The sequence below is a fragment of the Corvus moneduloides genome, chromosome 4 (assembly GCF_009650955.1).
Source record: "Corvus moneduloides isolate bCorMon1 chromosome 4, bCorMon1.pri, whole genome shotgun sequence".
NCBI lineage: Eukaryota > Metazoa > Chordata > Aves > Passeriformes > Corvidae > Corvus > Corvus moneduloides.
Genome location: NC_045479.1, coordinates 37,117,921 through 37,144,718, shown reverse-complemented (window position 1 = coordinate 37,144,718; position 26,798 = coordinate 37,117,921). Strand labels below are relative to the sequence as shown.

General features: G+C 38.2%; 1 protein-coding gene across 4 annotated transcripts in view; it reads right to left on the bottom strand.

Moving 5' to 3' along the window:
- Nucleotides 1-3,293: 3,293 nt before the first annotated feature.
- The window catches only part of NAP1L1 (nucleosome assembly protein 1 like 1), a 35,650-nt gene continuing 12,145 nt past the window's right edge, over nucleotides 3,294-26,798 (bottom strand). For 2 of the 4 annotated variants that reach the window (XM_032107921.1, XM_032107922.1), the window contains exons 2-15: nucleotides 18,260-18,294; nucleotides 17,467-17,555; nucleotides 16,269-16,371; nucleotides 15,087-15,228; nucleotides 14,543-14,623; nucleotides 14,170-14,298; nucleotides 13,598-13,669; nucleotides 12,839-12,978; nucleotides 10,960-11,105; nucleotides 10,855-10,874; nucleotides 9,582-9,704; nucleotides 8,309-8,341; nucleotides 7,834-7,884; nucleotides 3,294-6,081 (exon numbers count right to left, since the gene is read on the bottom strand). In XM_032107921.1, coding sequence (XP_031963812.1) covers nucleotides 6,046-6,081; nucleotides 7,834-7,884; nucleotides 8,309-8,341; nucleotides 9,582-9,704; nucleotides 10,855-10,874; nucleotides 10,960-11,105; nucleotides 12,839-12,978; nucleotides 13,598-13,669; nucleotides 14,170-14,298; nucleotides 14,543-14,623; nucleotides 15,087-15,228; nucleotides 16,269-16,371; nucleotides 17,467-17,555; nucleotides 18,260-18,276 — 1,182 coding nt within the window. In that variant the 5' untranslated portion in view covers nucleotides 18,277-18,294 and the 3' untranslated portion in view covers nucleotides 3,294-6,045. The remainder of the gene's footprint in view (nucleotides 6,082-7,833; nucleotides 7,885-8,308; nucleotides 8,342-9,581; nucleotides 9,705-10,854; nucleotides 10,875-10,959; nucleotides 11,106-12,838; nucleotides 12,979-13,597; nucleotides 13,670-14,169; nucleotides 14,299-14,542; nucleotides 14,624-15,086; nucleotides 15,229-16,268; nucleotides 16,372-17,466; nucleotides 17,556-18,259; nucleotides 18,295-26,798) is intronic. The other 2 variants (XM_032107924.1, XM_032107925.1) reach the window with 2 other exon arrangements.

Below are 26,798 nucleotides of genomic sequence, written 5' to 3'. Positions count from 1 at the left end.
AATATACAGACTCACAGCACTGTTTATTCCTGGTGAAATTCACCTAAGCATGTGGTCAGAAGCAAACATGCAAAACATTTGTATTCTATAAGCCAACAAATATTAACAGCCATTTAAAATACACTGTTTGACCAAAACCACCAGATCAGTCAAAAGCTACAAGACTAGTGTAAGATGAAATACTGACAGTTCCGTGATAAAAGAACAAAATATTGTGCAGAATTTGCCAGTAAATGATAACTTCCTTTTTCCTAGATGCAAGTCAAAACTGAACTTCTGTAATGTTTCTTACATTACTATTTTGAAAAACCACATTCAACACAGTCAGACACACTACAATATCCCACTGAGAGGTTACTTTTCTTGAAATATACATTTAAACCACTGCATTAATATTAAATGCTTCACATCAGCTACCTTTATCAAAGTTTCACTAAGTACTAGGCAGGTTCTGCAGCCATTCCTCCAGAAATAGCTGGTGTGAAGATGCCTCCTACTGTCAATCCTGAAATACTACAGTCTGAAAAAAACACTGATCCATGGACGTCTCTATTTCTCAGATACGAGTATTGCTTATTTCTTCTTTTATTGAATTTTTCCTTTTCTATGTTAGAAGTTGATACTTGCAGAAACGTCTGCTTGTTAAGTACTCTGGTCTCCTGTATCATAAACTCCATAACTTAGACTCAAGTGGTTGAAATTTTGTATGTGCAACTTTAATTAAAGGGTAATTATAGCAAGAGTATTTAAAGTGTTCTTTTTAAGCCCTGAGGCAAGTTAAACATTATTTTGGGAAGCCATTGTGAAAAACTAAAAAGCCCATGATCTTACTAGCTCTCCCAGGTAATGAATTTGCAGCCAGCAGCTTGACAATCAACTTTTAGTGTCAAAGGGATGCTAAGCCCATCCCAACTGACAACCCCTCAGCATCATTTCTTCTATTACTGAGAAGTGGCTAAAACAGAAAAGGGTTTAAGAGGGAAACTTAAATTAATTATGAGCTGGTCATTGCTAGACAGAAGGAAAATGAGGAAAAAAAAAGTCAGGGGAAATTTCATGAGAAATACATGACAAATAGATGTGTTGCAACATGTGATTTAGATAGTAAGTGGCTAAACCTTAAAGAATTTTCTTGACCATTACTATCTCCCAGTAATTTCACTGGAACTTTCTGCTGAAAGAACACTGGAGCACTGAAAATGTGACCTGGGAGCAGACTTTTCCTTTCAGGAACTCCATCTCACAGATACCTGTGTATACCCCTCAGTAAGCCAAGCATAAATAGACAAAAAATTTACCATAACCAACAACCACACTGCCCCAGGCCTTAGCATTCCTTAAAACCCATGGCAGTACCAAATAAAGAAACTGTGGGCAATCCACCAACTATTGGCACAGCAGCTTCTCTAGCCTGGCTTTTTCAAAGTCCTCTGCATTTCCATGGTAGTTTTTTTTCCAAAAATATTCCAACTTAAGCACACACATTGGAGAGAAAAGCTGGGCTGTAAAGGGGCTTTTAAGCTTCTCAGATTTGACCACTGCAATAAAACATGCTGAGTTCAGAAGTTTCTCCACTGCAGGGCAAATGTAAATCTGAGCATTTCTGGCCAACACTTGAGCACACAGAAGCAAAGCTCCTAACAGCAAGCTCAGGACTTAAGCCCCTCCTGCAGCTGCAGAGGCAACTTGTGTTGTCAATCAACTCACAAGCTTTAGTAAGACACTTGTGAACACAAGAGCCCTTCTGCCATAGCCTCTTATGCCTTGTCTGCCCATCCCTGATACACACCAGGCAGAGGCAAATACGGAATAACTTATCTGCTTGGTGTACCCTGTCTTGTCTGCTTTACTCACTCTGATTTTCCTACAAAATATGAGACACAGGCCACATGTGGAAGACTACCTGGCCTGAGCAAAGATCTGACAAGAGGATTTAAAGAGCAATGAGACAAATGGCATGTGGACAAACTTCTACCTCCTCTCGCTGGTGTATAGAAGTAAGACTTAGTATTTTCAGCAAATAATTTATGTTCACTTTAGGCAAGCACTAGCAGTTAAAAGTCATCATTTCAACAGTCTTGAAAACTTGTGGGGAACCTCAAACAGGTTACTGAGCAGCTATTAAGAAATGAAAATGAAGAGATGTGGTTGCAACTTCTCTAATCTGTAAAAGAAAAGTCTTGGATTGGAGAAGACCACAACTGCACAGAACAAAGGAGAAAGCGCTGTAGAGCTGAGTCTATCTACTCCAACATCCACGTAGCTCTAGCCCCAACCTAACAGACCATCAAGGCTGTTCATGCTTTCATTATCAGGCTGCCCTGTTTGTACTGAGTGGTGTAGCATTGTGCTTCCTTAAGATGCTCAGTGTCACAGCACAATCCTCTGCCCAAAAGAAGACATTTGATAAACAACTGCTGCAGAGACACCTTTGGAAATAGGAAACCTTTAGCAGAAAGGTTAATCATTCATCTCTATGTAAGTTTCCTATCAATTTCCAAATCAGGTCGGCAACAATGGGCCCTGAAACACAGGGAAAGTTTGAGTATCAGCTTGAAAACGAAGATGAACACATTCATTTTCTGCATTTTTCTATATTCTGCTGGCTTTTTCACTTAAAAAGCAAAAGAAGTCAAAATTACAGTATCTGCTATTAGTTTCAGAAACATCAATTTTAAGAACGCAGAACACAATCTAACCTTATGAAGCTATGAGACGCTGGTAAGCAGTGTTGCTATGCCCAGTGTTCAAATAATCCAAGGTAACGCTTCTAACTGCACCTGACATTACTCCTCTCCAAAAAGTAAACTTCAGAATGCTAAACTTAAATCTGGGCTCCTTTACTTCACAATGCTGTTAATTTTTTTTTTTTTAACATGAACAAAGTTGTATAAGACAGGCAAACTCTTCAGTGCTAATCTAATCTAACCTAGATTGCTAAAAGCAACTATGAAAGGATTGCAAAGGAGCCTCCCTCTCTATCAAGCATAAGCCCCAAGCACCCTTCCCTGTCATCCAGTCTCACTTAATTCTCTTTCCTCACCAACCTACCACTTTTCCCCAAAAAATAATTCTCCCTTCAATACAGCAACCAAAACTGGACAGAAGACACCATTTAGAGATGTTAAATTATGGTGCATTCCTGCAACTGCTGCCAAGGACATTTTATTTCAGTGACACATTTTCCTAGCCTGAACCTGTTAACAAGGTAACTTACCCTCCTCAAACACTAAATGGGATTCTCTACACCTGGTACAAATGAAAAGTGAAAAGAATGAGTCACAACACTCCAATCAATGTTGAAAGTTTAATGTTCCTGCTACATACTGCCTTTCAGAACTGCTAAACAAGAGTGTCATTGGTAACAAAACTACAGTAAGCACCAGAACAGTTTTAATTTAACCAATGCCATAAGAACTGGCACCTCATTTATATTCTTCTTCTTTTTGCTGCAGTCTGGAGAGCACAAGAACTGCTGATTTAGAACTAGCATGTCAATCTGGAGAGAAGCTTACCAAAATCCGCCAACAGGATATATTCACAACCCTGAATCTTGCAGGCTGCAGGTGTGCTTTGACATCTAACAATTCCCCTTTATAAATATTGTATCCCACTGTATGTTATGAAGGTGTTAAATGAGAAAGTAATCAAAGAGCAAGCCGAATTTGTTAAGTAGTGGATTTTGAAACTTACAACTTTTAAAAGTTCATTTTCTTTTTAAAATACAGTTACCAGATGCTGTTAGCAAAAATGGGCTAGATCTAAGTAAGGACTTCAGAGCCTTCCCGTGTCCAGAAGTATGAACTCCAAAGCCCCATCTTAATGACTTCTCAAGCTCAGAACATACCATCACAGTTTGGTCTCTACATGTCCTGAAGTTTAAACTTAACCCTGGGAGATGTTTAGAGAAGAGACCATGTGAAACCCAAACACCTGGCAGGGTCAGTGCCTCAAAGGATAAGCATATTCTGATACCACAAAACCAACCACATCTCCTTTAACACATAGCTACTGAGAGTGGTTGTTAAACTTTTATAACTGCTTTTTCTATGCTATGATCTGTGTTACCTAAAAACCACCCAAGATCACAGCTTCAATGGTCCTGCTTTATATACAGCTACAGATAACAAGCTCCTTCTCCCAAATCCATGGATATCTGGAGAGGAGAGAGATGAAGCCTGACAGGGATTCTGAAAAGAAGCACTGTGATATTTAAGCCTTCAAGGAATTAAAAAGAAAAATCAGTAACAAAACTAAAACAGTTTACTCAGAGGACACTAGACCCATCCTTCTTTTCTTGGGGGTGGGCTGAGGATTCAGAAGGGCACTTGGGATAAGCTTCATTCTGTATTACTTACCCTCCAGGCAAGAGACATGCTAGAGAAACTTTTCCACCAGCCCCATCCTAATGTGGTTGTTACCTCCTGCTTGCCCTGCTCTTTTCAAATCTTTATGGCTAAGTGTATAAGCGTCACAAAAAAAAAGTAGCTACTGCAGAAATAAATCCATGGCTAGCTGGATATTTCTTTTTAACACTACAAGGACCCTTCCATCCCTGAAAAAGCTACCTACTTGCTTAGAAGATCAGAACTTATACTGTTGTGTGAAAGACAAGACAGCACAGAGTACAGTAGCATGCTACTGACTGGAAAAACTCAGAATACATCAGTTCATAGTCTCTTTCAGCTGAATATGTTTAAATCCACATCTCATCAAGCACCTCCACTGCTAGGCTAGGGGCAAGGTCAGAAAGAGAAAGATCTTCTAGCCCATGTGTTTCAACTGACAAAAATATCCAATATGGACAAAATATGAACCAGAATGCACAAACACAAGCACAGTGAACAGACATTAGGTGAAGAAAGTGGAATTTCTTTGGGTTTGTTTCCTCATAATGCTTGATACAGTGAGGACAAACTAGAATACAGCCAAGTGTTCCAGCACTCCCTTTGGCTGCAGGGCATGTTTTGTTCAGGACCACCTAGCTTCATCTACACAGACTGAAAATCCAAGGCACTTTGCTCCAGATCTCATACTAACAGGCAATGCCTTAGAGTCAGGCACAGCAATACAGAAGTCCTTTATCAGATCTAGCCCCACTTCTAAGAACTTGTCTTCTCTAAAATGGCAGTGTGGACCAATCACTGAAACATCAAGCTCAGATTCACAAGTATCACACTGCAAGTGGAAAGTATGCATCGAACTTTCCAAACTATTGTGTTTGTTCTTCAAATGCTATATAATTTACTTTTCAGTAATTACCAGCTTTTGTTTCTAGTAAAACAAACTGCAGCATGTAAGATATGCATTACCAGTTTATACATGCAGATACACACGTAATAAAACAAGACTAGCTTCTGAAAATACTAGGTTTTATTCACACCCCTGTGGTAAACAATAACCTTAATATGATGACTAGGTTTCTTTTGTAGATCACTATGTCACATAAAATACAAAACCCATAGCATAAACAAGCTGACAGTTATGAATGTTTAATGTGGTCTCATTGGGAAATTAAACAAGTTATACTAGTCTTCTCAAGTAGTCAAATTCAAAATGCATCATCATCTCCTAGTTAGTACAGGTCACTGCCATTTCTATAACAAAGTAATAAAGGCACAGCTAGTGCAAGCAGACTTAAACCCGTTCAGACTACTGGGCTGAAAAAATACTTTGGTTGGTTCTTCAGGAGAGAGTTTTCTCTAAACAAATATTGGTCTCAGTTAACAGTTCTGATCATCTTCACAGCTGCAGTCTAATAGCTACATGACAAAGACTTCACAAGAACCAAACTATGTAGCAATGAATTAACATTCATGCTTTAGGGGATTTACTGCATTCTACATATTGGCAGAAAATTATACTGTTAAAATGCTAGGTAGATTGAACCTACATTTTAAACTGGTTCTTAAGTGTTCGATTTCTTTTTTTAACAAATTGGTTACTTAATTCTACCAAGATACAAAACATAAGGCTGTAAGTAACTAATAGTTGTGTTTAGGCTATTACAGTGCAGGTAATCCTCAAGGCCACAGACACACTGCTTCACTGCTGCTTGCATTCTGCTGGGTTTTGATCCTTCTGTTGAGAAAAAAGGAAATACCAGTTTACAGAAATCAGTATTTTAAAAGAACTATCAATATTGCTAAGCATGCTTTCTCAAGCTGCAATATTCAAGTTCTTCCATCTTTTCCTTGCACTAATTGTCTAGCATTAGCAACACTGCTGTCTTTAGATGCAGCAACATCCACATTGCATTCATTTTGGCTTTGTCAGCCCATCAGGATACAAATCCAGAACAAAAATCTGTTCAGAACTAAGTGTGGTGAAATACTCTAAAAGACACTGTAACTGGAGAAAGGAGAAGAGTGGTGTGCAGTAACAAACAACCCAGCTCAGAAAAAGCATGCAGACCCTCTTCACAGTTTGAGACAAAAGAAACTTCCTATGGGCAGTAACAAGAGCATGGCCTTACGCCAAAAGACACTGTAGAGCAAAGCAATGAAATGTCAAAACACAGTTCCTAATGCTCTGGAAACATCTTTTGCAATAAATTCCAGTTATTAAAAAATTCTAACACAGAAAATGTCTTCTGTTCTTGAAACAGACAGCCAGTAATCTGTCACAGAAATATGGGAATTTAAGAAAGTGTTTTGGGGGGCAGAGTTCAGTTGCAGGTTTTACTCCACTACCTTCCTTGGTCTGGACAGCTATTCTAGGACCACAGCGCTTTAATACATTTAGCTGGCTTACAGCCTGAAATCAGCTTACAACACTATACTACCACTACTATCTCCAGCCCTTGAGCAGCTCTCAAACAGACCATAGTCTTTGCCCTTTCTCAGTTCTGTTTCACTGAGAAAAGTGAAACAGAAAAGCAATCTGAAATGGTGGGAATAAGTCCAACTTGCAGCTGTTTCATTTTGATTCCAAAGCTTTCTTGACTAGGAAGCAATTTGAATACACTATAGCAGATGAAACATCACCGAGAGGGCTGTACATTTTGATTACAAGTTTGTACCCTGTCTTTCTATGTACAATGCTAAGATTATGTAATTTTTTCAACAGTACTTTAATAGTAGCTCAAACCATTCCTACTGAAAAGCACTCATTTGAAATGACAAGCCCTTTTAACAGCAGGCATTTTGGAGCAGACCTCATGACTGCAACTTTCACCTACCACCATCAGATGCTTTCAGGTGGCCAGATGTACCTCTCCCTCAGCTATTAAAAAGCTATGAATTGAGTGGCTCACAATTGTTTTTCCAGCCTGATTAGTGATCTGCCCTTCCCATGTGTAAGAAAGCTCCCAGTTGCTCTTGGCTGTTCTCATTTTAGCACTTGGCTGTAGATGTGTTCCTGAACCCTGACTTTTGCTACCTCAAACAATAAAAAACTTGCCATTTATCTAACCTGAAAGGGCCTATTTTGTATTTTGCTATGAAAACCTGTGCCAGAGCCACCTTGTAGCAAGTTCCCAAAAACTGAACCTGGATTACACAGTTCTCTCCACGTCCTTACAACCATTTTGCAATTTTCATCATTAGGCAGCAACTTGCTGCAGGACAAGTTCATAGAAAACCAAGCCTGAGTAACCTCAGTGCTCAAAGCCAAAGTTACTTTTACAAAATGACTCCTGGAGAAAGAACTTTGTAGAAGTTTCTCTACCAATACTAGTCTGTCAGAACTAGGCCTGAAACAGCCTCAAAACAACACATGCTCACCATAGGAACTATTGATTTAATACTTAAATTAAAATCAAGATTCAACATACATAAAATTTTAAATGTCTGTTGCATACACAAACTTCAAACATTCATTTTAATTCCTTACTTTTGGGTCATAATCAGGATCATTTTCTTCATCTGCTTCTTCTTCTCCCTCCTAAAAGAAAACTTGTTAATATTTCTCTAGCTTATCCACATCCAGGTTTCTGAGCCATTTTAATGAAAATTAACATTAAATTGTACTCAGAAATACAATATTACCACTTTATGTTATACATATTGTATTAGTTTATCCTCCATAAAGTGCATCTTTTGACATGAGTTGTAGCTTAATTTTTAGGATACCTTAAGCATTGTCTTAGTTTGGTTTGGGTTGGTTTTTTTTTTGTTGTCATCTTGCTAGTTTTTTGGATTTTTTTTAAATTATTCACCTGAGATCCACAAAACAATGTGTTCTATCTTACTTCAGAAGTAATTCTTAAACTTAGTGTCCAGAGCACTCAAAAACTAAAGGAACTCTTATTCCAGAAAATAAACTACAACAGGTAAACTATTTGAGTCAAAGGAATCTGTTATCTTACCTCATCATCTGCCTCTTCACCTTCTTCATCATACTAGAAAAGAAAATAAATAGTTTTGATAGCACCATAAATGCAGTCATTTATAGCTCAAGTAGATGTCAGAGAGCACTCTGTATTGTGCTCTTAAGAGAATCATAGACTGGTTTGGGTTGGAAGGGCCCTTGAGGGTCATCTAGCTCCAAGCACCCTGCCATGGGCAGGGAAACCTTCCACTAGATCAGATTGCTTGGAGTCCCATCCAACCTGGCCTTGAACATCTGCAGGGATGGGACATCCACAGTTTATCTGGTCAACCTGTTCCAGCGTCTCACAACCCTCACAGTAAAGACTTTTTTCCTAATATCTAATCTAAACCTATGCTCTTTCAATTTGAGCCCAGAAGCTCCTGTGTCTGTCAGATTTAAAAATGCTTTTTGCATCAGCACGAGCGATGTTCAACTTCCCCTGCCAAGCTCTGGCAGAGCAGACTGTTCCACCCTTCCATGCAGCCCGAGAGGAGCTGATTACACTGCGGTACCACTTGGGGACGGCAGGGGACAGCAGAGCCCAAGGCAACCAGACCTGTCAGTACCTCCCTCCTCCTAAGCCGCAGGCAGCCAAGCCTTTGCAACAAGGGCCAACAGTTTGGATTCTAAGAACTAATTTTAAGACAGGACTTATGTAAGCCATTTTAACTATCAAACTGTCCTTGTTTGAGCGGAGGCAGGAGACAGAAAAATGTTTTACACCTGCATAAATTTGAGGCTTCATGGTTTGTCAATTTCAAGTTTAGTTTAGCTCTTTTAAAATACTTAAGCTTTTGCAGAACTTGCTGTGATTATCTTGGCATGCTTTGAATGTGCTTATCTAGCTTTTTTTTAAGAGAGTACTTTTGAATGGAAGAGGCTTGAATCTTATGAAATTTCATAGCCCAATATCACTGCAAGCACAAAGAACAGGCTGAGCAGCTAGATACAGTTCTCATTTGTTCTCCGGCAGCTCATTACAGTTCTACAAAGTATTGGGTACACCTCTCTAGGAATGCCTTACACACAAAATGCTACTATGACATCCTCTAGATGTTCAGCTTCTACCACTGCTTTTGCCACAAAACTCTGAAGTCACTACTTCAAAGATGAATTATTTTCATGTTTTCTTGAACAATCAAGGAAGCTCTGCTGCAACTAACGTTGGTACATCCCATTCTAAAGATACCAATGTAAGAAATTACCCAAGGTCTTTAAGCAGCACTATTTCAAGGTTTATAGTGTTCTGAATGAACTATTACACTTACGTCATCATCATCATCTTCAATAGCTTCTCCAGTGAAGTACAATACTGACCGGGGGACTATGCGTTCACGCAAGAAATGACCTATTTCAAAGTCTGCAGCAAGGATTGCCTCGGAATCATCATCCTGTATAAAACAATATTATTTCCTGAACTATAAGATGGTAACTACTTTACACATACACACAAGTTACATGGATTTTGATGTGGCCAGATTTACACAAATCCCATTACTGGTTTTTTTGTTCCAAGACCCGCTTAACCAAACTGAAACTGAGGAGCCAAGTTTGACACTTTCAACAGCCCATCTACATTATACAGTCAGGAGCTGCTGCTTCAGTAAGCCTAATTATATACAATTCTGGAGTTCCTTTTGTTCCAAGTAGAAAGATTATTTAGTATCTCTCATAGACTTTTCAGTTCATATGCACAATGTTCTTTAAGAACTGAACAATAGCCAGGTGAGCTTATCACATTAAAGATTTTACAACCTACTTCTGATTCCTACAGCACATCTCCTTCTTGATTCCCATTAGACAGGCAACTATTGAAGCACCTGAACACCTAAAAATGTTCCCTGATCCAATCCCAAGTGTTCTGCTGTCTCCCATCTGAGCAATTATTTTCAATTCAAAAGACTTCTTTTTGGGTTGGGTTGGTTTTTTTTCCTAAACATGAACATACAGCTTTTGGTGTCCATGCCAACTAGGGTTCTAACAGCATGCTTCTGGAAGCTTTAATTTCGTATTTCTCACTCAAACTGTGTAACATATTCCCTACTGTTAAGTATTTTTGGTAGTTTTTCTCCTTACAAAAACATGGCTTATTGCCATAGTGAGCACACAGAAAAGCGGGCTCTTGCAGTTTTCCATTCTTGTTTTATTACTTTCTTCACGATGTAACAGCTTGAGAAATTTTTAACAAAATAAAATACAAACTGGATACATTCAGCCATTAGATAAAATCATCCAAAGAATGCCTGAAGGGAGAGACACCACCCATTAAATCGAAGACTGACAATGTGGATCACTACATTTCTACAACTGTTAACAATTCACAAGGTAGCTTTCAGGAAGCATAAACTGTTAAAGTTGACTAAATGAAACTCTACCATCCAACTCAACAAACACTCCTTCTAAAGAAGAAAACTCAAATACATACTAGTCTTCATAAGTATTCTCAGTTAAAGACAGAATTTGTCTTTAAGTTGAGGCTGTTTAACAAATTCTAAAATTCCATAAACACTCCACCATCATTTTTTAAATAAGTCAACTTACCAGGTCTCCACTTTCAGGAACTGTAGAAAAAAGAACAGAAGAAACAAGTGAGTGAGGTACATTCTACATTTAAAGTTAATGCACATAAACTAGTGTTCAGCTTACCCTCCGGAGGACTAAAGAAGTTGAAGAAAGAGTCATTGGAAACAGTTTTTGTCACCGTCCTAACTGTTCCACGGCCCTTATGTTTCTGCTTCTTCTTAATGGTTTTCAGAGTAACGTTCTTTCCTTTTTTCCAGTCTATTTGGCAACTAAAGAGTAAATAAAAAACAAATGACACAAAAACCCCCACAACCAGCTGCAGCTTCATACCATTCACCTTGTTACAAGTATCTACTGAGACTATCACAACTGCAAGAGACACAGGGAAGAGAAAATTTTAAGGTTGTATTTATTCAGTGCTATCTTTTCATTAGTTTATATGTTGAGAACAAAAGTAACGGGTTCATTTTAGGATTATTTCCATCCAGAAGTTTTTCCTTCTCCACTCAATCTCTGAAATGCTAATTTTCATTAGCTACCAAGTACTGCCTGGCTTCCTATCAACCACTAGTACTGCACCATTTTTAGAGCCACCCATCCACTATAAAGTAATGTCATATTTGGGCCTGTTAGTAATATGCCAAAGTTCACTGCATCTATCATTATAACCAGTAAGTCCTTAAAGTAATGCATCAAGCAGGCATGTATTTTTTGGCTGATTTTGAGTTGTTTGTGAGGGTTTTGTCTTCTTGTGTTTTATTCATTTGGGTTTTATTGTTTTGGGGTTTTTTAACTCCACCCTGCTTACAGAGCAAAATCATGCCTACAGGCTTCTCTAACAGCCAAAGCATTCTGGCACCACATAAATGAAAAAGTTACATCAGTGAAACTAACTGCATTTGCTAAAGTACCTGATTAGATTCTTTTAAAGACTCAAAAAAATGGAGTGAGTTGCTTTGGGACAAGAAGGGGCTATCTTAGCTAAAAGACACAACAAGGACTAGGAGTTAATCATTTTTACAGAACTGGTGGCATCTCACACCAAACTCTGCCCGGATTCATGCTTTTCAAAAACAGTCCAAACTGGGGAAGACAAAACAGTTTATCAAAGCTACCCAAGCATTTAAAACTTACAGGACTTTGCAAAATATGTGAAGTGACTGGGAAATAAAGTGGTAAATAAGTCAGTATGAGCAACTGGAGATGAATGTAAGAATAAAACCAACACTGACTATGCAGTGATAGGCCGTATCACTACATCACTACTCAGAAGAGCAGTCAGAACATTGGAGACGTGAACACAAAAGCTACTGAACAGGCCCAAGTATACTCATAAGGTAATTATGTACAACAGTTTTCTCTCATCCCTCTGTTCACAAAAAAGGGGCATGTAGAGAAAAAATTACTTAGCTAATTTAAAACAGAAGATTTCACTAAGAAAGGAATATGACAGCTTTTTAAAAATGAGTAACCTGGAATTAACTGATGACTATTCCCCATTTCACAAATGGATAGATATTCAGAGGCAAACAGTCAACACTCAAAAAAAAAAATGCATAACTGCAACATTAAAAGTAAATCTGTAATAAATTCCCCAAAATGCTGTATGTCAGAAATACAAAAAGATTAAAAGAAGAGAGCAAACAAATTCTAGCAAAAGCTTTCCAGGCCTACTAAAAGATACCACCATCCACCTTTCAATTCACCTTTTGTGATTGCAGAACAGTATTACGAAAAAAATACAATACTGACTAAATTTTTAATTTATATGCCTATATAATATATATGATTATAAACTATGCAATATAAATCATATGTTTTTTCTATATTGTATTGGTGTTATGGATAACAACTAAAACACTCAAGTCAAACCTAGTTGTTCACAAGTTACTAGGGGAATTATCTTTTCCAGCACCTCCCCAAGATGCTGTATAAGTCTATAGTTGGATAATGCTAAGGAAGAAACTGTTATATTGCCTTAAAGCTATCTATTAGCACTTACCCTGTACAACCCATGATTTCTGGTCCATCAAAGGAGAAGGGATCAGAATCATCTGGCTCTGACCTCATTCTATACGTCTTTGTCAACACTTCGTTTGTGAAGTAGTCATTTGGTTCGAAATGAAATTCTAATGTGAAACTCTTGAAAAAAATTGCAGAGCAGTAACTTTAGTTATTTACGAACACCTTTAACACCTAAAAGCCAAACCCAAAAAATACCCATGCAACAGAATACACCTTCTCTCCAATACATCCACAGCTTATTCTATTTGCTACCCAAGTTCTACATAAGTCTTCAAATCCTTTCATTTACTTGATCTTGCACTTACTAGTTGTTATACTGCTTGCAGTAATGACAGATCTCCCAAGCACACAGCTTTCCTGCTGCTGATGTACAGGGAGAACTTCTAAATTTAAAAATATTAGAACTTAGAAAACTGTCTGATTTCTGCCAGGGAAATCTATGAAATTACATCAGTTACACAAAAAGTACCCAAAAGTATCAAAATGAGATGGTGAAACTTAAGTCACCAGATATTAAGGCCAATCTCGTCAGAAGCTGAAGGTTGAATCTAGTACATGTTTATTCAGAGGGTGGTGCAAGACTACCACTAGTCCTTGTACTCCTTTCTCAGAAGCAGCAGCTGTATATTTTCTCATGACTTCCACAAGACAATTGGCAATCACAGACCATGTTGCTAAAATACAAATAATTCTTAAGATAACACAAAAGTAGTCTTGTTTAGTAAGTTAAACTAACCATAGGCTGTCCAACTTCTGAAAATTTCACTTTTATATCTTTTAAATATTTCAGGATAGGTTCATCATGCTCCTGTAGAGAAAACACAGTGTATTTAATTTTCATAACATTAAATTATACACAGATTTAAGGCCTTGCAGAGATAAAAAGCCACGTTTAGAACAAGTTTCCCTCAGAACAAAAACCTTGTTAAAACACTGAAATACTTCCATGAACATGACCAGCAGATGGCAACAATGGCTGTGTACAGAGTCTCCAACACAGCACACAACCAAAACCCATGCAAACACCAAGTATAGTTCCTGGTAACATCTAACACACGTTTCACACACACTTTATAAGCACCGAAAATGTATTAGGATCATAGAACAGGCTCAAAAAATAAAACAGTAGGGAAGTATTTCAGTGCTTTATACTCTCACTTGGAAAGTTACCAGAGATGACATCCAACTAACAGTTCCATTATTGCTCTCCAACAGACATATCAAGCATCATAGTGTATCCACTGCTTTCTTAAAGACACAAGGATTAATTACCAATGCAACTTTAAACAAGCCTAGACCACCACCTACCTGAACCATATCACTGAGCAAGTCCACATTCTTGAATACTGTCAGCCAAAACTCAGGGATTCCTTTAGGGTCTTCTTTTTCTTCATCTTTTTTTTCTTCTTCAAGCTTAGCTTTCTCTTTCATTTCCTCCTTGAGAAAATAAAAATATTACGTTTCCTTAATTTTAAGAGTGTCCAAAAGGTTCATCAGTTCTTTGTCGATAGCAGTATGGATTAGGTTTCATGTGGATGCTTTAAGCAACCATTAAGAATTAATATTGTTATTAACAGCAAGTAATCATTACAAACCTGATTTTGTAAAAAAATTTCAGGTTATTGAATCTTGTTTCATGCTAAAGCTCGAGATATTGATGAGAATCAATTAAGATACTCACTGAAATTTCTTCATCAGCATCTGCTTTCCATTCACATTCTTCTTCTGTAGGTTCATAAATGGCATTGATGATTTCACTTCGCTGGAAGATTAAACCAAGAATATTTTCAAATTTCCTAGTCATTGCAATCAGCAATGCCCTAACCAATAAATTCCTAATCCTAAATTACACAATTAGTAATATATTAACTACTTATCAAAACTTTTTCTTCTGGCTCTAGAGGATAGATTCAGCAGTTAGGAGGTTTTCAACACACTAAAATAAACACTGAAGTCCCAGAAAAGATACAGTATCATCTGACATCTGCCCAACCAAAATGAAGGCTGATATATTGAAGTCATTTTGGTAAGCATGAAACAGACTTAACCTTTCGCTCTCTTAATCTTAGTTGATATTCCCTTGAATGGCAAAATTGTATCAATTGAATTGAAGGGGCACATATGAGACCAAAGTAATTAGGAACATGAATATGTTTTCTGGTTTTTATATTCCTTTGTATTTTCGATGAAGCTTTACAGTACAAATCAGAGTAGCATTAAAATACCTTGTCAAATAAGGGCTGATAGAGAGCAGCATACTTTCTTTCCAGCTCATGAACTTCCTCATAGAACTTCGCTTCTATCTGTGCGCATTGAACTTGAAGGTTCTTGAGAGCATTCACACGTCTTTTAACAACTTTAGGCAAGCTGAAAAATTCAGTGGCAGAACTGTTACTAACACTGCATTTTAAGCACATATTGATCCCTCCTTAACCAGACCCCTTGCAAGTTAACCAACTCGTACCACATCACATTTTACACACTATTTCAAGATTTAGAAATCTTAAATCAAAACTACAACCAAATTTCACCACCGAGTTTGAAATCCTTAGCACAAGCTCTTAAACTGAGGCTCAACCACAGTTAGAACCAGAGTATTACAAACACCTGGGTAAATCATGAGAGAAACTTGTGCAATAAATCTTCATTCTAAAACAAGTTCTAAATTATCAATGAGTAACAAAGTAAATTCATAGTATTGAGTACAACTAAGAAAGGACTCACCATTACTTTGCTTGGTTTTACGAAAAAGTTAGACAGTTGAGTTATTCTTTAAGAAATTTAATCTTCAAAATTTGCTGCTTTGTTTCACTGAGCAAAGCATATGGTAGCACTGTCTTGAAACACACTGTCTGTACCAAAGTGAGCCAGAACTGGTTTGCTAAATGAGCCACTATTACAAATGTGTAAAAGGAAAGCAATTATTGCATTCCTCATAAATGCAGATCAACTATGGAAAATTTTGTCAAGAATTTATAGCAAGTTTTGATACATGAAAAAACCACATGAAGTGGTTTCCTCTATCAGCTAGTGGCTACACTCAAAGCATAAAATGACTATATTAGAGACACTAGGCCTCCAAGTATCTCTCTATAGTTTAAATAACTGATGTTTCATGACTAAGGCAAAGTTAAAAAAGAGATTCCAAGGAGCAGAAAAGTGTTTTAAGTGTGCCATATTGTAACTGCAGGGGAAAAGATCAGCCACTGTAAATATTAGCATTCCTTTCTTCATAAAAACTCAACTAAAAACTCTTCAATTCTGAGATGCACTACAGACAGACTGTATTCGTTTTTCTACTATCTGAGCAGCACGGTGGTTTATGACCACTAATGCCACAGACAATACTGTTCAGAAAGCAAAAGAACTATTTATAACACTCTGCTCATGCTAAACAAATGCTGTACCTTTCTACATATCCTGCAGATGTTCCTACGAGACCATCAAGTCTTTCCTGAAGGGCTGCAAGAATCTGAGGATTTTGCATCATCTGCACAGTCAACTGCCGAGCTAATTAAAAAAGAAAATTATGTAAGCAAAAAGTGCATCTTTTGGACTAATCTTGAAAGAAAGAATTGTGTATATAAAAAAAGAAAATTAGACAAGAATTACAGATGCAGAAGAACTGCTGAAAATTGTGTCAAGTTTCCCTACTACCAAAACATGTTTCTGATTTATAAAATCCAATTTCCCTCCAGAATTCCTACAGTATAATTTCCCCTCTGATTCTCACCTATAATAGCTAGGAAATCACTGAAAATACACATTATTCATCTCTAGGTTGCTGTGGGACACTTACCATTTAATTACTGTACGCCATTTAATTACTTCAGCTAGTGAATGTGTTCCCCAAAATTTTGCAATCCAGTTTTGAAAACACTTCTTTGAATAGGTTAGCAAAGCATAACATCTTGAGCAAAATGTTCTACTTTCATGTTATTATTCTTTTCAAGCAATCACATAACATGGCACTATTAGCAGTCCAAGTAATTTTTTTGCAGTTTATTAGTTATTTCTCTTCTGGCTAATTGCTCTTTAGATTCTATCTGTGCCCCCAGACCTTAAATAACAAAGCATGAGTAACACTGTTCAGCACTAACGAAACAAGCATTATGATATGCATTCATGTTTTTTCTTGAGGGGAAAAAAACTGATTTATTAATTTTAAGAGTGGTAACATTAAGCATAATTTGTTCTGTTCACAGTCAACTCAGCAGCAAAGTACTAATCAAAAAGTAAGATACACATACACATATATGTACATTAATTTTTTATACCCAAAGCTTCAGATTTGTGAAGTTTTTAACTGTTTACAGCTTTCAAATAATCCAGTCACATATCCACAAGAATCCTGTCTTTCCCAATTATACAGATGGCCAGCACTGCCTGACCTGGTATTAACCATGACTAAAATGAGTAACTGCAGACAACAAATAAAAATCTCACAATTTAAAAAAAATGAAGTCCTTGCTTCAGAATTCAAAGACAATTGTACTTCTGAAATTCTTTTACCATTTCCTATTATTTTTTGCAGTAAAATCCTTTTAACACTAACTAGAAAGCACATATGCTTAGATGTTTAGAAACTCTTTGTTTCAACATTACCTTTGCTGTTGGCATCTTCACCAGTTTCTTCTTCTTCTACTTCTTCAACATCTTCCATATCCTGTTGATCAAGTTCAGACTGTTCTTTGCTATTTGAAATATTCAAAAACAGCATCAATAGGTTAATTTTATAAAACACTATAATGAGTTTAAAGACATCAAACTAGAGATTGCATGGGTAGAAGCAAACTGTTGCATCTTTTGTTCTATGACAAACAAGTCTTAATAGCCAAAAAAAGCCAAATTTGCCTTCATAGAAGTTTCACATTTGACAAACCCAGAACAGTTTAAAGCATTGGCAACTTTCCAGAATTACAAAGTTTCCTTTCTGCAGAAGTCCTTCATCTCATGTTCTCATCAACAAGTCAAAGCCTCCTTCTGCTCTACATATCATCTTCCTTAAGACGTGCACGCCTTCAGAACTGTGGGTAGGTTCACCTAATCTATACTTCAAATGCCACAAAATAAGAGCACTCAAAGTACAGAAAAACCCTACAGAGAGTGAAACAATAGGAATGGGCAATACTATCTGTTTTTCCCCTCTGGAATTCCAACTAACATAGGAAGTTGACTCGTGCCTTCTTCCACTTTTATATTACTTATAATTAAGATCACAAACCCATTTATCATGAGCAACATAAGCTTTTCTCCCACATGCTATAAACCACAGGTCTTGCCACAGTGCTCAAGGGCAGTATCTAGACCCTGCCTATCCAGTATCTGGAGAGCCCAGCCATGTGAAGTACAGCACAGGACACACTCAGAGCCTCAGTAACCTACAGATTTTACTTACTTGTCTATGTCTGCCATTCTGCTAGATTTCAAACCCTAAGGAAAAAAAAAAAAAAAATCAACACGTAAGAACAGCAGCACTAGATTTCAGTTATAAACTCTGTGGTCACTTGCCACTAAAAAACACAAACCATGTCAGCTTTACGAAACATGAGTGATACATCTGTTATGCATATTTTGAGCTCTCAGTCTAAAACACACAGAAATACTGAAAAACTTTGTTCTGGTTTAGAACCTATAGATCTACTCACAAATTGAAGTACCAAGTATCAGCAAAATGCCATGTTGAGTTTTGGATCTTAGGACTGTATTATTATCACTGACTGAAAACTAGTCCTAAGTACAAAATTGGAATATAACCTGAGAAAAACTGAAGCAAAAAGTGTGCTGGTAACTATTTACTCATTTCCAGCATGTAATTGCAGACAGGGGATACTTAACAGCTAAATCAATTTAAGAATGAAGATGCCTTTCTGTGGCTTTACTTTTAATCCCAACTTTATAAAACCAATCCAAGTAGCTCATCAGAATATTCACAATATTGCAACATTTTACAAAAAAAATTGGTGCCAGGCTATTGAACATGACTAATTCCCATGTCCTGAATGATCATTAATTTCTTAAAATATCTCAGTATTATCATAAACATATTCCATACATAGTAACTAGAAACATTTAATATTGAGACTATTGCAAATCTTGCATACCATGAAGCACCTATGTTCCCAAACATATTATAAAATGAGTAACATTTTCTACCAGCAAAACAGTACTTGGGAGTCTAGTTTCCAAAAAGATGTTTCAGGTAACTTGAAGTCTAAGACAATACCAAGCACAAGAAAACACTGTCCCGTTACTGCCATCTTCCAGTAATTCAGGAGGCTCCAACCACCAGGAATAATTCACTGGCTCACAAAGCATGGAAACCAATGCTTTAGAGTCTCTATTTTACCTGCTGTCCTGCAAACTAAAAAAAACTAAAAAAATTCAAGTTTCCTTCAGGAATTTCAACTTCTTATAATGCATTCCAATGGGAATTTTAGCAAAGTATTGGAGGGATGTGGTCCAGAAAAAGTGAAAACTGCATTTGATCTGTCCAAAGTGTAACACAAAAACACAATCCCAGTAAGATCAGGATATTAACAGTCAATATGAAGAATCATGTTAGAATCTAAGCTTCAGAATTAAACACCTACATGTATGTAAATATAATCTAAAGATATTTTTCCTGCCGTCATAACTACTTCCCAACAATTACATAGAAAGAAAGTATCTGATGGCCTCATTTAGCACCAAAACTTCATAGTGCAAATTAAAGACCTAGAATGTAATCCAAAAGATTCAATTCCCTAATATGCAGAGAAATGAAAGAATCAAGTACTTGTCCATCTGTATCAGAAAAATAATATAGTATTTGCTAATAAATAGAATGGCAGCACTGCTATAAACCAAAGTACATCTGACAGTTCAGTAACAGGAACTACAACAATGCTCTTGACTCATTTTATTCAGATCACATTTGCCTGTCTTGTGATTTTAGTTTTACACATGGATGCAGGCTGTCCATGTAACAATTTCAATGGCTCTCCTTCAAATACCATTCTCAAAGATAGCATGGATTGCAGACCTACAGAAACTGAAAGCATACTACAATTACAACTCTCATATACAGGTCCCTGTTTTTCTTGAGCAACATAATTAGCATTAGTTTTGATTTACAGAACATTGTATCCATGCAAAATAGTCAACTTTTTCCTTACACACTTCCTCTTAACTTGTTTTTAATGCAGGACCATTTCACGGAGGCTGACAGTATTGCTGTGCAAAAGAACACAAGATGATGCACAGCTCACTTGCCCTTCCCCACATTTTTCTGCAAATGGAACACAGCGATGCTCCTTGCAGCGACCAGCATTTCCTCTCTCTGTTCTCCCTATCAAATAAAGCTTCAACATCCATAAAATGAAAGGCAGTTCTTTCAACAAACGTATGACCAGTGGCAGCACAAACCCTGTGGTCTCTCTTAGCCAGTGGGCTAGATGAAACAGCAGCTGAAACACCTTAGAGGTTTTCTGAAAGAGACTGACTTCTACAGTTAAACTTTTTTTTTCCTAAATGAAAATAAGGCTGTCTATGAACAAATGATGTCTAAAAACTTCAAGAAACAGCCATCCCATCTCCAACAACAGCCATTGGCCAATGCCTTGGAAAAAAGCAATGACATGGTAAGAATTCCCCCAGAAACACTTCTACCTTTCAATCACATTCAGAAAAAACACACTGGCTCAGAAGTGCAGGTATTCGACAATGTCAAATTTTTATTTCAGAAGGGAGTCCTCATTTTCCCCCAAACCATGCAGGTAAGCTGATGATATCACTCAAGTTTCTGAGTTGCAATATTCAGCTCAGAACTAAGATTTTTCTACACTACACAACTGTGTAGCAGAGGAAGTTTCACCAGCAGTCTGGTGTTACTGAATTTCTCCCTGGGCCCTTGTTTTCACCCTCTGAACAACTACTTGTCATCATAAACTTTCATCCATCCTTTCACTGTTCATCCTCTTTCCAAGATCACTTCTGACCCTGCTAAAAGCATTCATCTTGCTACAGCACCCTGTGGGACCCCAGCATCTGCCTCTCTCCTCATAGCAATGGGCAGTTATCACCGTCTGCTTTCTAGCTCTTAAACAATCCATGCAAGCACTATGTTTTCAAATTATGGCCCAGTTCACTCAAAGATTTTGAAAAACTTTCTTCAGAGATTTTTTTTGAAATTAAAATAGACTGTATCAAGCAGCTGTCAACTTCAGAGCCTCCCTCTAGTGTTTCTCATATCCAATTTTTCCTATTCTCCTTGCATCAGTCTTTTTTTCATGTCCCATCCTTTAATCTTCCCTCCACTTTTTACACAACTCAGTATCAGAATGCATACAGTTGGAAGAGATCTTCTGAAAACTGAGGAGATACTAGTGTCTGTCACGACAATTATGTGCCAGCTCTAGACAACTGTTCTTGAGTAAGGAGACTATAAGGCACTGCCAAGAAAACTATGCTGGCAGACATTTAGGCTAATCTGTGCAACCCACTAGCATGGAAGAGATGTAGTTGCATTCCATTTTGTTTACTGTCATTTACTTAAACAACCATAAGCTTCTCTGCAAACACAGCTCTACTGGCTAAAAAAAGCCAAACAGAAACAAAAACACTGCAGAAATGCACTGAGAAAATGCATTCCTTAAGAGCAAACAAACTCCACTATCATCATGCAGTACCCAGTACAAGGTCCTGATCCAGTCTTCAGAGTTTCAAATACACTACATACCACAATCAGTAACGTTAGAATACATCACTGCAGTATTTATTTTGCACTATCTCCCCAACACTAAATATTTAAATATAGAACTCTTATCACTCCACTTTCCATAAGACACAGCTGTCCTTCCCAGTTCATTCATAGGTGCATTTAGGTTTGTAGACAGCAGCTGTACCTTGGCATGTGAGCAACAAGAACCACTTCCATCACTCCCTGAAGTAGTTCCAGGGAGATATCAGTTCACCAGTTGTCAATGCAGGATTATAACAAACCTGGCTACTCCTGGTGTATTACTTCAAGCCTCAGTGTCTAGGTGATTGTTTTGGACTGAGATATTGCTTGGAATCTAAGCCTCCTCACTGCAAGAAAAGGCTTATGAGCACAAATAAAGAGTAGTCTCCACCCCTGTATAAAGCCAGCATGCAAAAAACCTTATTAGTAAAATATTTTATTTCCCTGTTACTTGAACAGCTACAGCCACTAGCTGTTTGAATGCAGTAGACTGCATTATGGTCAAATACAAAGGTGCCCACAGGCTTTGCTTACAATGTTTTGCTGCTCATTGTAAAAATATGCAGAAGAAAAGAAACAGTTACATTATCTTTGCAGCGCTTTAAAGAGAACGTGTAGGAAGTCTGTGCTACAAAAAGAAAGCAAAAGTACAGAAAAGCAAGCTACTGTGTAAGTTTCCTAAAGGTTCAAATTTAAAACCTCTTTCGTACAGGTATCTTAAGCCTGCCTGCCATCACAAGAAAGCATGTTCTTCATCAAAATGGAAAGGTTAGAAGACTAGCACTAGCTTACCCACAGTTTTGAGCACATCCTGCAGAATTATTAAAAATTAGAAAAATCCCCCTAAAATTTAAAACTTATCAAAACCGTATGACAATTTGCTATTTTCATTAGGCATAAAGATCACTTGATCTTGTTAATCTGCCATGTTTTTCAAGAAATGGAGTTTGATACATGCAGAATGTTCATGTATTCATCCTCAAGTTAGTCATAAGTGAGCTTTCAGTTTTCAAGGGTTATTGTTTCTTCACTAAGTGATTTTGCACAAGTGAAGATAGAAATACAAACTTTAAGTGTTCAGCACTTCCTAATCTTTCCTTTATCCACACAGAAACTAATCTGAATTTGCAGAGGCACCAGCCATGTTACAGCTAGGACACAGGCTTTGGTAAGAAAGCTTTTTTTTTCAGACCAGCTTTACATGTCCCAAGTAAGCAGGCCACTATTAGATTACCCGGACATCCGCTCTCCCTCAGGAAGACAGGTCACAGCAAGGTGAACGACAAGTCAGCTGAGGCAGCAAGACATTCCTGAGACACAGTTCCTCCAGCAAAACAACAGCATTTTTGCACAAGCCCTAAGGCTGGCAGGCTCACAACACATCTCAGCTGCTCAGCATCTCTGAGCATAACATGCCACAAACAGTACCCATACCCTCCTTTTCAGGAAACACCTCTTACCCTTCTCTAGACAAACTGCTCACACAATTACCTTGGAATAGCAATTAAAAGAAATTTTTCAAGTTGTTCAAGAGTCACAAATGGGCTTTTTGAGGCCATGAGACGCCAACTACAGCCAAGCCTTGTTAAGCCACACTTTTAAAAGAAATACTCATTTTGCATAAACTGATTTCCTCAGAAGTCACTAATTCAGAGCACTACAAATACAAGTCAGCTTGTCCACAGACTAGCATATCAGCCTCTTCCTGTCCCTGGCAAGCCTTGGGCAACTGAAAGCAATACATTAACAGAAAATACCTAAAACAAATGAGCCCTATAAGGCATTCAGAAGCCGCAATGTAACATAAACTAAGCAGTGGACTAAGTCAGATGCCAGCGAAGAAATGGGAGGTCCAGCTGGAGGACAGCTAGTTGTATTAAAAAAATCATCAGGATTAAGTCTGGTAAACTATTTGCAAGGTGTGCAGAAACCAAAGGTGCCAGACAAATGACATCATACCAGCCAAGTTCAACTCTCACTAAAGACTGGGAAACTCAAGAGCAATACATTCACTACAAGTTACTTCAAACTGATGTTCTTGCCTAGAATTCCAGGACAACTTGTAAGATTTCTCCTTACATAATCATCATTAAATACAGAAAACAAAAATTAAAACAGTGTAGAGATCCATTAGAAAGCACTCTTTGACTGGAAATGTTCAAAATAATTGTCTGAAGTAGTTTCCTCAAAACCTCTAACAGAGGTTTGTAACTTTGAAGACCTCAGATGCTCTGCATAGTGATCTTAAAGGTCTTTTCCAACCTAAACAATTCTGTGAGAACTGAGTGAACTGCTTAAAAAGTGCACAGTACACGGTATAGAGCTTCACACTTCAAATGTCTTGGTACTACAACCCAAAAAATGCACCTATCATTCCAAAACTGTTAGTAGAAGCTATCCCACTTCTACTATATCACTGGGTAGGGAAATCGTTACGAGAGAAAAGAAGAAACCAGGAGAACATTTAGCTCTTCTTCAAAAAGAGCCAATCGAATAATACATCAGGCTGAAAATGCCATTTTAAAAAGGGAATAAAGTAGAAGACCGAGTGTTTCCTTTATACGTGTGAGATCAAATTCATGCATCTATTACCATTAGCATGAAAACTGGTCATAAAACAAGGGGAGAGTGTATCTATTATTATCCTGAGGGGAGATCTCATCACTCTCTACTACTACCAGAAAGGAGGCTGTAGCTGAGTGGGAAGTGGTCTCCTCTCCCAGGTTAACAAGTAACAGGATGAGAGGAAATGCCCGCAAGTTATGCCAGGGCATGTTTAGATTGTATATTAGGAAAACTTTCTTCACTGAAAAGGTTGTCAGGCATTGAAACAAGCAGCCTAGGGAAGTGCTGCAATCACCATCCCTGGAAGCATTCAAAAGATATGTAATGTGGCACTCGAGGATACAGTTAAGCAGTGAACACAGCAGTGCTGGGTTAACAGCTGGACTCAATCTTAGAGGAGAGGCCTTTTTCAACCTAAACAATTCTATGTTTCTATGATTTAACATGGCAGATAAACATGTTAAACAGATTATATCATTCATCTTGGGGAAAAAATATGCCTTCTCAGGAAAGCTGAAGGTCCAAAAAAAAAAAAAAAATCAATGTCAATTAAACGAGCAGAGCAGTGAAGTGCTACAACATCAAGATACCATATCTATGTGATGAAAGACATTATCAGCCACCAAACTCCCCAGAGACAATTCCTTTATTAGTGCATCAAAATCATTATGTTAACAAAAGATTTCTAACTGTTAATGTAGGAGCAAATTTGACAAAATTTATTTAAATTTTCAAATCTAGAGTAGAAAATTAAAACTGTCTGCCCAAATACAAGCACAGAAAACAGGAGTGTGATACAATAAAGACGACAGTACTAATATAGAAGCTACTAAGTTCTGGATAGAGAGACTAAGGAGCTAATGGTCAGTGGAAGCATCAGGTGCCTCAATACAGTAACAAGAAGGTGACACCGGACCCTTGCAGTAATTCAAATCCCTTCATTTTGACACAACTTACTGTGCTAGCACCAACTCATCCACTATGTGCAAAAGACATGCACAGTTAACAACAGAAATGCTAACTGGCATGGCAACATATGGGAATCCTTAGCAGAAGCTGAAGTAAGGTCTCCTGACCAAGCAGAAAAGGGTAAGAAATTCAGAAGAGAAGCGGCATTTCACAAAACACACTCCGAACTTCTAGCTATGTGCATGTGCTTAAATATCTGTACTAGTTTGAAAACAAACCAGTGGGAGGCACCAAGTCAGAATAACAATTTAATGGAAATTAAAGAAAAGGGGAAAAAAAAGGTAAAAGAAAACACTGTCAAACTGACAGAGTCAAGGTACAACCTGACACCCTGTTAGGCACGGTGGTGGTAGCAGTCTGGTAGAATGGTGGCTGCAGTCCTCTGAAGCAGTGATCCTGTAGTAAAATAGTCTGCTCTTCCTCAGGAAGTCCAATGGTGGCTGTGTAGCTCCTGTCCTCTGGAAATCCAGTGGGAAGCTGGTGTCTCTGGTGTTCAGCCTCAGATTATATCCACGATGGGATGCTTGGTTCCTCCCTCTGGGTGGAGCATCTCACAATGGGGTAATGAGTCATGAGGCCAAGTGTTGATTAGGCTCATTAACAGAAGATAGTTCGGAGGGAGTTATCTCTGAGTCAGGCGGCAGGACAATGATGGGCCATTAACAGAAAGATAGTCTGGGGGGAGGAGGCAAGGAAACACTGCCCCACCTGATTTCAACAGCTGATGGGGATGGTAATAGAATACACTGCAACCCAGGACATTATCCACCCCTTATTCTATTACCATCTACATTATCCCAAATCAATACCTTCTTAAACTCTAAAACACACATACATATATATATATATATACACAGTGAAATCTACACACCGTTCTCACCTAAGATTAGGTCTCCTTGTGGTACACAACGGGTTTCCCCATCTTTCTGCATTACCCACCAAGTGCAACCAGGTCCTTGAGCAAAGACAATCCCACGGATGGGTTTGTCTTTGCCTGAGGTGGGATTAATCCAAACAGTCTTTCCTAAAATACCTCTCAGGTGTACCGCAGGGACTCTATCTCCATCCACTGTGTGCAAGGGTTCAGACTTGGCAGGACCAGCTCGATTGATGGACCCTCGGGTATTGACCATCCAGGTGGCCTTTGCTAAGTTCACTTCCCAATTTTTGAAGGTCCCCCCACCAAGTGCCTTTAGGGTAGTTTTAAGTAGTCCATTGCAGCGTTCAACTTTTCCAGCAGCTGGTGCATGATAAGGAATATGATATATCCATTCGATACCGTGTTCTCTGGCCCAGGTGTTGATGAGGCTGTTCTTAAAATGAGTCCCGTTGTCTGACTCGATCCTATCAGGGGTGCCATGTCTCCACAGGACTTGCTTTTCCAGGCCCAGGATGGTGTTCCGGGCTGTAGCATGAGGCACAGGGTAGGTCTCCAGCCATCCAGTGGTTGCTTCAACCATGGTCAACACGTAGTGCTTGCCTTGGCGGGTTTGGGGAAGGGTGATGTAGTCAACTTGCCAGGCTTCACCATACCTGTACTTTGACCATCGTCCACCGTACCACAGAGGCTTCGCCCGCTTGGCCTGTTTGATTGCAGCACAGGTCTCACAACTGTGGATGACCTGTGAGATGCTGTCCATGGAAAGGTCCACCCCTCGGTCACGGGCCCATCGGTACGTTG